At 29.8% G+C, this 13,214-nt stretch overlaps 1 protein-coding gene across 1 annotated transcript; it reads left to right on the top strand.

Moving 5' to 3' along the window:
• The first annotated feature begins 12,078 nt into the window (after positions 1-12,078).
• Positions 12,079-12,974, top strand: LOC124929469 (uncharacterized protein At4g28440-like). Its single transcript, XM_047469837.1, has 2 exons — positions 12,079-12,398; positions 12,575-12,974. The coding sequence occupies exons 1-2, from the start codon at positions 12,122-12,124 to the stop codon at positions 12,769-12,771; spliced, it is 474 nt and encodes a 157-aa protein (XP_047325793.1). The 5' UTR covers positions 12,079-12,121; the 3' UTR covers positions 12,772-12,974.
• Positions 12,975-13,214: the final 240 nt, after the last annotated feature.

Genomic DNA, 13,214 nt, shown 5'->3' on the forward strand with positions numbered 1-13,214 from the left:
GGTGTCACGCCAGATCCCATTCCAATGACCCTCCCGTGCACTTGTCGTCAAAAAACGTTCTCGGTCAACTCATAATCGAACATATCCACTAGTAGAAAAATGATTTTTAAAGAGGGCATAAACCCTTAAAGAAAGCCAAAATTCCCTCGTTGATTATTTTCGCCGAAGGCGGAAAATTCTCTTGGACAATGTCGGTGATAGAATTGTCGGTGAAGAAAAATCCTGAGCAGTTGCGGCTCTCGGAGATAATTACAAATTTTTTAACGAAAGTAGAGAATTGGCTCTCGATGATAATCAATATTTCTAAAAAAAAGATTCTAAAATCTTCATCCTGGTTTGATATCATTTTGCTCAAATCTTAGTTTGATGCAACAATTAGGGTTTACACATGCAAATTTAATTTTTGCCACGCCTTCACAACCTCCTCCTATCTGTAGTAAATTATTGTACCTTGCATCATCCATCTCATTTTCAAATACATAAAACACCATAAATAATTTAAAAAAAAGAATGGAAAGTGAAATGAATACAATAAACTAGACGGATTGCTTTCCAGATCTTAATCTTTTTCAACTTCACTGTGAAATAAATACGCATCATCATAATCATATCTCTTTTCTTTACCAACAATACTGTAAACAGCTAAGATCATCATCACTATTTGTTTGTACTAATCGTATCAGGTGTAATTCATCGTTTTCTCATTTCTTCTGCTATTTCAGATCTGTACATGTGCAATTACGATAATTTTCGGTAAATGTGTATTTTTTTACTAGTGATCGGGATTTCTTTCGAGCGTCTGACGCATCGCATCCTACAAAAAGAAACAAAGTTGATTAGTTAATTATAAATCAATAAATAAGTGAAATATAGAGTATACACTTATAATTATCTCTTGTATATGGAGATCCACCACACGAGTAGAGTCGCCACCTGTTTCTTTTTTACTGTGTCTTGTAGAAAAGCTCAGTGTGTGATGGCACTATACCCGTAGTCCTCTTCTATGAAGATTAAATGTTAGTATTGTTGATTATCAAAATATAGTTAACATATTATAATGGCTATAAATATACTTATCGTATTTGCAACCACCTAAGAGAATGACACACTCCCCGCATGATGTGTCATTCGAAGATTCTTCCTATTTTGTGAATTCCGCTCACTTCTTACTTATTATTGAAAACATCAATTAATACTTAGTTACATTATAAACAAGAATGTATAAAATTTAGAAAATAAAGATTCACCCGGAAATCGTCTCGGAGAAAGTGACGATCTAAAATATAATTACAATCATCTTCCGTATATTCATTTGGTTTGTGTGCTATGATAGTTGTTATATCCCTATCATGAGCTTTAATATGATTCTTCACATCGTACCTATTCCAAACCACCTTAACATGTTCCATTATCTATTTCCGATAATACTCAATAAGTTTTGGCACAGCCTCAAAACGATTTTGCAAAAATCACGAGATTAATTATTATTTTGTATTAGAGAATGAAAGTTAATACAATAAGATATTAACACTTACCGTTACCGACTTCCAAAGATTCTCTATGATCAAATTTCTTAACACCAAACTATGGTTATATTGAAAAGAGTATTAGAAATTAATTAATCTCAATTATTTGAAATGTTTAGATATTAAGAATTATTACGAAAATAACATCTTGACTTACAAGAGGATTCATTAAAATATCAAACACAAAACCTAAATTAGTAACACAATTTAACAAATAAAGTATTTATGGAGAATGAAATAAACATCATTTAACGCATCAATAAGTTAATATCGTGTTATTAGAAAAACCTACATCTTATGTAGTCCAAGTATCACTCAAATAAATATCATCATATCAGATTTATTAATATCTAATGAAGACATGCAAACATATCTAATGTAAATCCATAAATCAATGTAAATCCAGTAGGCAGACAAACATATCTAATGAAGGCACACAAACATCAATGTTTATAGTAAAAATTGATTAGTTGGCGAAATAGAATGAATATAACCTAGAATTGGCAAGAAGAAGAGCAAAAAATGATTAGCAAATGGAATTGGATCAAAGAATGCGACAACAAAATTCAGCAGCAAAGATAGACCCAAGTGTTTGTCTCTAGCAAAGTTAATACCCAACACAGTTTAATATCTAATGATATTCAAGATCAATGAACAAGAGATGAATAATTTGATCCTGGATTTGTAACTTTAATTCCAAGTGTATATTGCCATAAGAATGATTTTTCTTCACTATTGGTTTGAAAATAAGACACGTTATTCTTTCTTACTGAAGTGAAGCAAGAAAAGAAAACATCATATTTGTACTCATTTCAATAATTATAATAAAAACATCTTTTTGGATGGAACAAATTATATTTTTATCCTTCAATTATTATGCTCTTGTATATGGAGATCCACCACACGAGTAGAGTCGCCACCTGTTTCTTTTTTACTGTGTCTTGTAGAAAAGCTCAGTGTGTGATGGCACTATACCCGTAGTCCTCTTCTATGAAGATTAAATGTTAGTATTGTTGATTATCAAAATATAGTTAACATATTATAATGGCTATAAATATACTTATCGTATTTGCAACCACCTAAGAGAATGACACACTCCCCGCATGATGTGTCATTCGAAGATTCTTCATATTTTGTGAATTCCGCTCACTTCTTACTTATTATTGAAAACATCAATTAATACTTAGTTACATTATAAACAAGAATGTATAAAGTTTAGAAAATAAAGATTCACCCGGAAATCGTCTCGAAGAAAGTGACGATCTAAAATATAATTACAATCATCTTTCGTATATTCATTTGGTTTGTGTGCTATGATAGTTGTTATATCCCTATCATGAGCTTTAATATGATTCTGGTTGATATCACATCGTACCTATTCCAAACCACCTTAACATGTTCCATTATCTATTTCCGATAATACTCAATAAGTTCTGGCACAGCCTCAAAACGATTTTGCAAAAATCACGAGATTAATTATTATTTTGTATTAGAGAATGAAAGTTAATACAATAAGATATTAACACTTACCGTTACCGACTTCCAAAGATTCTCTATGATCAAATTTCTTAACACCAAACTATGGTTATATTGAAAAGAGTATTAGAAATTAATTAATCTCAATTATTTGAAATGTTTAGATATTAAGAATTATTACGAAAGTAACATCTTGACTTACAAGAGGATTCATTAAAATATCAAACACAAAACCTAAATTAGTAACACAATTTAACAAATAAAGTATTTATGGAGAATGAAATAAACATCATTTAAAGCATCAATAAGTTAATATCGTGTTATTAGAAAAACCTACATCTTATGTAGTCCAAGTATCACTCAAATAAATATCATCATATCAGATTTATTAATATCTAATGAAGACATGCAAACATATCTAATGTAAATCCCTAAATCAATGTAAATCCAGTAGGCAGACAAACATATCTAATGAAGGCACACAAACATCAATGTTTATAGTAAAAATTGATTAGTTGGCGAAATAGAATGAATATAACCTAGAATTGGCAAGAAGAAGAGCAAAAAATGATTAGCAAATGGAATTGGATCAAAGAATGCGACAACAAAATTCAACAGCAAAGATAGACCCAAGTGTTTGTCTCTAGCAAAGTTAATACCCAACACAGTTTAATATCTAATGATATTCAAGATCAATGAACAAGAGATGAATAATTTGATCCTGGATTTGTAACTTTAATGCCAAGTGTATATTGCCATAAGAATGATTTTTCTTCACTATTGGTTTGAAAATAAGACACGTTATTCTTTCTTACTGAAGTGAAGCAAGAAAAGAAAACATCATATTTGTACTCATTTCAATAATTATAATAAAGACATCTTTTTGGATGGAACAAATTATATTTTTATCCTTCAATTATTATGCTCTTAATGAATTGCTTCAAGAATAAACCCCTAATCTTAGGAGAATAATAATAAACGATTTCAATAATCTTATGTTGATTTGTTGTAAACAATTGAAGAACATTATTTCCTAATTTCAAGCACTACATAATGTAAACTTGAGAAATAATCTGTTTCAATCCATCAACATTGAACCAAACGAAAGAAATCTCAATAAATTTCATATAACTATATTTCATCATATAGCTAGAGATAAATTTCATCATATAGCTGAAGAATTTCAATTTAGGTTAAACAAAAAATTAATGAAGAAAGGAAAAGACGGACAAATTCTTCAACCAAGAATCAAAAGGAGAAAATGTAAAATTATTACCTGGAATCGGCCTGGAATCTTGACCGGAGGAGGGCAGAAAATCGACAAAAAGGATTTGTAGCTAGAGGAGGACGGAAAATCGACAAAGGGGATATGTGTCCAGAGGAGGACAGAATGGTGGAGGGAGAATAGATTGGGGCGGAAAATTGTTTTGGGAGAGAATGTGGGTGGATCTGTAGCGGAGAAAGAAAGGGAGCAGGAGAGGCAGAAGAAGAAAGAAAGAAAAGGAAGCGGGATAATTAAAAGGATTTCACCGAGGGCGTAATCGCGAGCCATCGAAAATAATTTTTCACTGAAAGCTGACATCACAGGTCCTCGGAAATAAAAGTTATAAATGAGGGATAATTAATGCCCTCGGTTGTCTTCACACATATCAGCGAAGGAAAACTGATGCTCTCGATTAAAAATATATTTCCGAGACCATTTGATCGCTCTCGGTGAGCATCCTCGGTAATTACACATTTTATACTAGTGAATATCTCGTTAATAACCCTATATCTGTCGGTATAACATAAATATCGAAAGATTAGGAAACTCTCGGCATTAATCAGTATAGCGTCTTTCGGTAAATCTATTTGAGTGTTTCCAAAGAGATTTCATAAATCTCTCGGTTTAGACACTAGAGACAAAAAATGAAAGTTATTTGAAAATATTTCGGTATTATCCTAAAAGAAAATACCGAGAGATGATCTATTATCTCTCGGGTTTTTTCTTGGAATAATAACGAAAGATTTTCGACCATCTCTCATTTTTTCACAAAATGGAAAAAACGAAAGTTATTCGAAAATCTTTCGTTCTCTCATTTGAAAAACCGAGAAATGATCTATTATCTCTCGGTATTGTCCCTGAAAATGGCTCAAATAGGTTGTCCGTTTTTTACGCAACCAAACCTTGTTATAAGCCAAACCAAACATATACAATATCATTTATAAACGAAAATATCCACTAATAAAATATGCACAATTACCGAGAATTATTGCCGAGAGAAAATAACTCGCGATGTTTGATTCAGCTTGGGTATACCTAAGAATCTGTAAGAACTTCAACTCCTTTAGAAGATATTTATAAATATGTAATGATATTTTGCATGGTGATTTCTTACTCTTTTTGGTATGTAATTGTTTCTTCAAGGAGAAATCTATTCTTCTTCTACATTTTGTTTATCTGAACTTAAAAATATTTGTTGATGGTGAGAGAGGGATGGAGAAGGAGGGCTCAAAATAATTGTTGGAATTTATTTAATATTATCACCGAGAGCATTATCTCTTCTCTTGGTAAAAAAATATTTATCTCTGAGAGTAGTAAATGCTCTCACAGATACTCTTTTTCCTTTCACCGGCAGTCGTATCACCGAGACGCTGCGAGAGCATTTATCGCCTTGGTGAACACTATTACCTAGGCCTGTAAGCGGTTCGGTTCGGTCGGTTTATAGATCGAAATGTACAACCAAATCGTTGGCGTCGGTTTGCCTAAATCACAAACCGTCGGTTTCGGTATACTAGTCGGTTCAGTTTGATTAGTTTGACAGTCGGTTTATTCGGTTTGGTCGGTTTTAGAAATTAGTTAAAAAATAGCTAAATTTAAAAAAAATAACTTTATTAATCTAATTTAAAATCTTAAAAAAATAAAAAAAAATAACGGTTTAAGGTAAAACTTCAACGGATTTATTTTTCTTGAAATGAGTTTATAAAATCTTCTTCACAACGTTTATATCTGGTTTAAAACCGAGGCTTCGATTAGATCACCAGTTTCACATAATCCATAGATCCATTGATATTTTTTTGTCTCATTAACGTGTTTGGATTTGTATAACTACGGGCTCAAATCAACAGTTTCATAAAATCACTTCTGATAGAATAGTAGGGATTGTCATGCTTACAAGTTGTAGCTAAATGATGTTGTTTATCAGGTTATTTTAGGATGTTTAGGATATATATTGATGTTCTTATGACATGGTTAGCCCGGTTAACTTATCCATTAACTTTTAACTATAACATTTTTTTGCATCCTTTGTTTTATGTTATATTAATCTTGGAGTCAATGCATTTCTTGGTGGCTGCTAAATTTATTAGAGTAAAATTAATCTTCTTTCTCTACTTATATAGGCTAATTTTGTTATATTTCAAATCTTACTCAGTTCAGGTTCAGGTGGTTAGGGCCAGGTGATTATTGGTGAATTATTTAGAGCTTCTTGTGGCATGCTTCTCTTTTGTGATTATTGTTGAATTCCTCTTCAGGTAAGATGATTATCTTTATTGTTCATTGGATATTTGATGTTCTACTATATTACCAACTTAGACAACATTGATTTATTTGGTACTATACCCACAAGTGTTGTATTTATATGTTCTTGTACACTCGACGACTAGATCTAATTAAGTTAAGAGCTTCTTAAATCTCAGAAAAGAATCTGGAATAGTAAAACCTTTGAAAATATATCTAACTTTCATGTGACTTGGAACTCCTCACCTTGGATCTTAATCTATACTTTTATTTGTTTTGATTTGTTGTGTATAAATGATTGTGATTTGTACCATTTGTAATTTTCACATTAAAATATACAAAACTTCAACATCATGCTTATCTATGGTCTAATAATTTAAAAATATAAATTTTAAGTACATAAAAATTTCAAAAATCTTCCTTTCTTTTTCTTGATTTTAAACTTCAATGACTATCTCCAGCAAGAACAATAATTTTTTCTTGGTTACTAGGTTTGCATAACATCCATCATTATTGGTTGAGCACGCCAACATTAATAACAAATTGAATGTTCTACGCTCATAATCTAGATCGGTAGTGGATTCAGATCTATTTTAAGGATTCTTATCGAAGAAAGAAAGTTTGGAGAAGATGAGAGTGATGAAATAAAAAGTAAAAAAAAGAAAAAGATCAAATAGTGTTATTATTTTGGTTTGTTAAGAGCTGATAACCACACTATCAAAATGGTGTCGTTTTGATATTGTGGAACATGATGGAGCAGGATATTGAAAAAGCAAATCGAGCCCGAAAGATATACTCATATCTCTTGATGTTTGACCTCAGGCTAAGTGGTCTGGAAGAGTTCAATACTAAGAGATATGGGTATATCTTTCGGTATTCCCACTCAATACTAAAAGATTTCTAAATATCTTTCGGTATTGAATTTCTTAATTTGTTATTCTAATTGGTGTTACTTTCGAATAACCTTGAACAACATTAATTTAACAAATTTCATCACATCATTATAATATAACTCTACACACATCTTTATTATCATCAAACTCAAACATACATATACACTTCTTTATATAATCAAAAACAATCGTATACACTTATAAAATTAATCACAATTCATATACTTAAAAAATAACACACACTTGATTAGCTTAATTAAGAGTTTAGACAAACTAATTAGAATGTGAAAAACAATTAGATAAACAAACTAAAGAAGATCAATACGGAAATTTGTTTAGAAATCTTTCGGTATTTAATGGGAATACCGAAAGATTTCTAAATATCTTTTAGTGTTGTCATTCTTCTTCACTTTCTTAACTTGAACATCATTAATTTAACAGATTTCATATCTTTAAAACATGAACACACATTCATCTAGTTTTAAAATTATACACAATCCGCACACATCTTATAATCAAAACACTACACACATCCCAATTATCATCAAACACAAACATACATATTATATACACACTTTTTAAAATTATATATACTTATAAAATTAAACACGACACATATACTTAGAAAATAACACACTTGATGTGCTTAGTAGTTTAGACAAACTAATAAAGTGAAAAAACACTTAGAAGAGAATGATAATACCAAAAGATTTTGCTAGATCTTTCGGTATTTATGAAATATACCAAAAGATATATACATCTTTCTCTATTTCCCCATCCCAACACTTAGAATTATATTATGTTTTTTTTGGAAGAGTCAATACCGAAAGATGTATATTAATCTTTTTCTACTTCTCCATTTCTGTTTTTTTAGGAAGAACCAATAGCAAAAGATGTATATATATCTTTCGCTATTTCCCCATCCCAATATTTAGAATTATTTTCTGTTTTTTTTAGAAAGAATCAATACCGAAAAATGTTCGAATAACTTTCGGTACTTGAGGGGAATACCAAAAGATGTATATACATCTCTCGGTACTTCTCCATTACAACACTTAAAATTATTTTCGTGTTTGGGAATGGAGGGAATGCCGAAAGATTTATAAAAAATCATATTAACGAAAGATTTATGCATCTCTCATTAAATAATTCTAATAACTAAAGATTTCTTTTTGTCAGGAGTTTTACCAAAAAAATTATAAATCTCTCGGTATAATCTGTCGGTAAAGATCACATTTTCACTAGTGATATGTGATAAAAATATAAAATAATTTATAAATTTGTATAAATATATATATATATACAATTAAAAATATTATATAGCATAGTTGGTTAAAATCTTAAAGTTATATTGTTTTAAATTCGAAAGTTGTGTATCATATTTTGATTTAATTTTTTTAATTTAATAATTTCAAGTGTATAAACGGCGATGAAATATTCATTTATTTTTGCATCCATATACAAATTAACTAAATCTAAAATTCTCCTCAATCAACACTTTCAAATTATATATATATATATATATATATATATATATATATATATATATATATATATATATATATATATATATATATATATATATATATATATATATATATATATATATATATATATAAAAGCTAGGATTTTACATGTTTGGGCGAGTATTACTATCCCTTTTCTGATTCCGGCTTTTCTGATTCCGGTGGGCAGGGGAAGGGCCGATTTATAACTCAGCCCAAAATATATATATATATTAAAAATGTGACATTATATTTATTTTTTAAAATTTAATTTAATTCACGACTTTTTTTGTTTAATTAATAAGGAAATGACAAAACTTACCATTATTTTATTTATGATCCTCCCTAATCAATTCGGATAAGTCACCGCCACTATTTTTTAATTGTCCGATTAAGCTAAAGGTAAATTTGTTCATTATATTATAAAATTATTTAATACAAATTTAAACATTTCAATATATATAATATTAAATTAAAAGAAGAAAATAGTAATAAAGAAAGTGATAAACTATTTACAAAAACTAAACATTTTTTCCCTTATCAAAAAAATGTTAAAATATTGATAGCTATAGATATATGATATGATGATGATCATGAGGTGAGATTCATTCAGCACTTGCTTTCTTCTTGTCCTGATCGACCTCACCAAGCAGCAACTCCCAAGAAACTGATCTCCAAACAAGAAAGTAATTCAAATCATTCATTCAGTACAAAGAAATCACCAACAATTGCAAGAAACACTTTCACATAAAGCTAAAATGAATAGGGTTCATGACTATTAGATGTCAGAAACTTAATTAATCCAGATAATAATTGCTTAAAAGCCTTTGTATGTTATTGCTCACAAGATTTAACCTAGATCATCATATCTGCTATACTTGAGGATGAGATTGAAACTTGAGAGGGTGAAGCTAGAATGATTCTATTGTAAAAACTGATCATTTGTATACCCTATTAGGCAGCTCCTAAGAATAGGCCTTAAGTCTCTTAAGTTCACGGTTCAATTCCATCTGAAAGTGCATTGAGTTTAACCGGAATTTCATCGTTCAATTAACTCTGTAGATAGAAAAGACAGAATTACCGACCTGAGAGATCTGAAGGCGACGTGAGAGGATAGAACGTGGAAGAAGAAATTGGCACCGTGGAGGAAGACGACGACTCCGGAGCAACCGAGAACAAAGAGTTCCACCATCATCTTATCTATCTACCTCAACTATATGTAACACGTACAGATCAGTTCTCTATATTAATAATAGCAATCAGGAAGAACCCTAGCTAGACAGACCTAAGAGCTACAGGAGACTTGCAATTGGAATACGGAAAACGATCGATCAATCTGTTGATTTCCACTTCCTTTATTTATGGGGAAGATGAAGAAGAATGAGAAGAAGAAAGGAATATAGGATAAAAACAAAAGAGCTTCTAGTTAAATAAATTCTTAAGCTTATAAAAACTATCATTATTATTGTTTTTTTAATTTAAGGAGACAATTAAAACATTATTAATAAAAAAAACATATCATACAATAATTTATAAAATATATAATAAAAATAAATTAGATTAAATATTCTACAAACACTACTATTTTAAAATTATTGTATTTTAATAAATAAAATAATTGATGGTAAATTAATAAATAATTGCCGGTCCAGCACCGCCCATGACATGGATGTCCTTATCCATATAGGTAGGTACATTGGACCAAGTTCATATACAGTCTAGCATCTCAAAAATAACTTAGAGCATGTTTGATCTTTCGTTTTCATAAATAAATTGTTCTATTTAACTATTAGATTTTTTTTATTAACTATTATACGGTTTATTTTGGGTCAAAATTGTAGAAAAATATATGTTAATAATAGCACCTAGTCAAATTGGGATTTTCGTTTAAGTAATAAAATATTTTAATTGTTAATATATAATAATAAATAATCTTTTATTTAAAGAATAATAACAATTATGTTTTAGTATATTAATAAATCAGTTTAACCGGAAACTATTTAAAGGAAAATTGAAAAACATGACTGTGTATGACTGTGTAGAGTGTCATGTGTTCAAATAAATATTTGGTCCGAATTAAATATTCGACCTAATTTGAATTCATCGAATTCGAATTTCATTTTGTTTTTAAATCGAATTTCAAACAAATTTAAATTCAAATATGATTTTAAAATTGAAACCAACTCGAAAACCAAAAAGAATTTATTTTTTATTATTTATTTTATTATATATTATATAATATATAACAATTCCTCTATAATCTCATTATATTCAAGTGAATCTCATCTATATCCATATATCTTCAATTATTTCTTTAATAAAGTCGTTCAACATCTATTTCGAATTCAAGATCTATCTCACCGTTAAACATCTATCTCCGTCTTTTCACATTTTATTTCAAAATTTGTTTTGAATTAGAATAATTTGAATTCAAGATTTGGCAATAAAAGAAAAAAATATATATATTCGAAATTCGAATCGAATATCAAATTCGATTCCGGTTCGATTTTATTAGAATTTATTCGAATTTGGTTCGGTTTTCAAATTTGTCAACAAAAAAAAAAAATGAACCGAAGAACTGAAATAACCCATAAACCGAACCAATAAACATTATTATAGTTTTTATTAACTAAAAAAAAATTAATAACACAATGTCTGAACAAGGCCCTACTTTCTTGGAGTTAACTTCAAAAGTCAAATTTATTTTATATTACTATAGTTTTTATATGATAATAAATTAAAATGCAAAAATAACTTCCCTTATTTTTAGTATAAGTTAAATATAAATCAAACAAAAAACCAAACATCAAACACCAATTTATCAGTTTTTTTAGGTGGATTTAGAAAGAAACACAACTTAATATGTGTCTATTTAGTTAAACCAATCATCCATAATTTGAGTTCTACTAGGCTATTTTTTAAGAAAAATAAATAAATTACATATTTAAATTATAAAAAAATTAATATTTTATTTTATCTAAAAATCCTCAAAGAATAAAAATTCAAACAAGCTCTAATTATTAAAAAATAAAAATAAAAATAGAAGAAGGTATTATTGGGGACCAAAATAATTTAGAAGAAGTTAAAGAGCCAAATTCATTTAAGGGAGAAATGTAGGGACATTTATTAACAAAATTTAAAGAGCGCCGCCAAAGCTATTAAAGGTATTTTTATGGGATTGTTGATTAGGGTTTTCAGTTTATCGCACACAAAAAAATCACAATGGAATCGGAGACGCCACAGAAGCAAAACAACGGCGAGGGAACGGCACCGAAGCCTGCGATGAGAAAGCCGGTCTTTGTAAAGGTAGAACAGTTGAAACCTGGGACGAATGGTCACAATCTCACACTCAAGGTCCAGACTTCTAGCACCGTCTTGCAGAAGAAAGACCGTAATCTTCCTACCCCTATCCGCGGTTCTTCTGGCCAGACTCGCATTGCTGAGTGTCTCGTCGGTGACGAAACCGGCACCATTCTTTTCACCGCTCGTAACGACCAAGGTCTTTCTCTTTCTCTCACATTTCTATTTGTATGTTGTACTTTTTTTTTTGTAAATTTTGGATTTTAGGGCATCAAATTCGGTGGATTCTATATTTGTTACATGAGAGTCATCAAATTGATTAGAATATATGTAAAAATGTAGTTTTCTGAAGTGGGTTATGTTTGAACTATGCAGTTGATTTGTTGAAAGTTGGCAGTACAGTAAACTTCCGCAATGCAAAGATTGACATGTTTAAAGGATCCATGAGATTGGTTGTGGACAAATGGGGACTAGTTGAGGTTGTTAATGAATCTGCTAATTTCGAGGTTAAATTGGACAACAATCTGTCTGCCATCGAATATGAACTGGTGAATGTTGTTGCCCAAGAGTGATCAATATGATCGATGGCTCTAACTGGAGTTGGGAACTGCTGCTGGGTGGTATAAATTAAGCATTTTGTCATGAACGGTTTTTACCTTCTTAAATTAGATGTGTTGGGAATGGTATAAAAATCATGGTAAAGGTCATAAATAGTACTTTTACTGACTATGGATCTTTATTATCTTGTTTTGAATTTTACTTGAAATTTCTAGAATCTTTTAGTGAAAATTACTCTTCCTTCATGAATATATGGTTTTGAGGACTAATGAATTATAAACTTGATTGATCAAATGATTATTTTTAAGCAATTTATGCAGGAAACAGACAAGCAATGCACCGAAGTAAGCAAACAAATGGAAACCACTACCCAACCAGGTTAGGTTATATTGAAATGAATTGGATTTATACCAATGAATTTGAATTATTGAACAAACAAAGATTTGGAATTAGACCA

This window comes from Impatiens glandulifera, chromosome 3 (genome assembly GCF_907164915.1).
Source record: "Impatiens glandulifera chromosome 3, dImpGla2.1, whole genome shotgun sequence".
NCBI classification, from domain to species: Eukaryota; Viridiplantae; Streptophyta; class Magnoliopsida; order Ericales; family Balsaminaceae; genus Impatiens; species Impatiens glandulifera.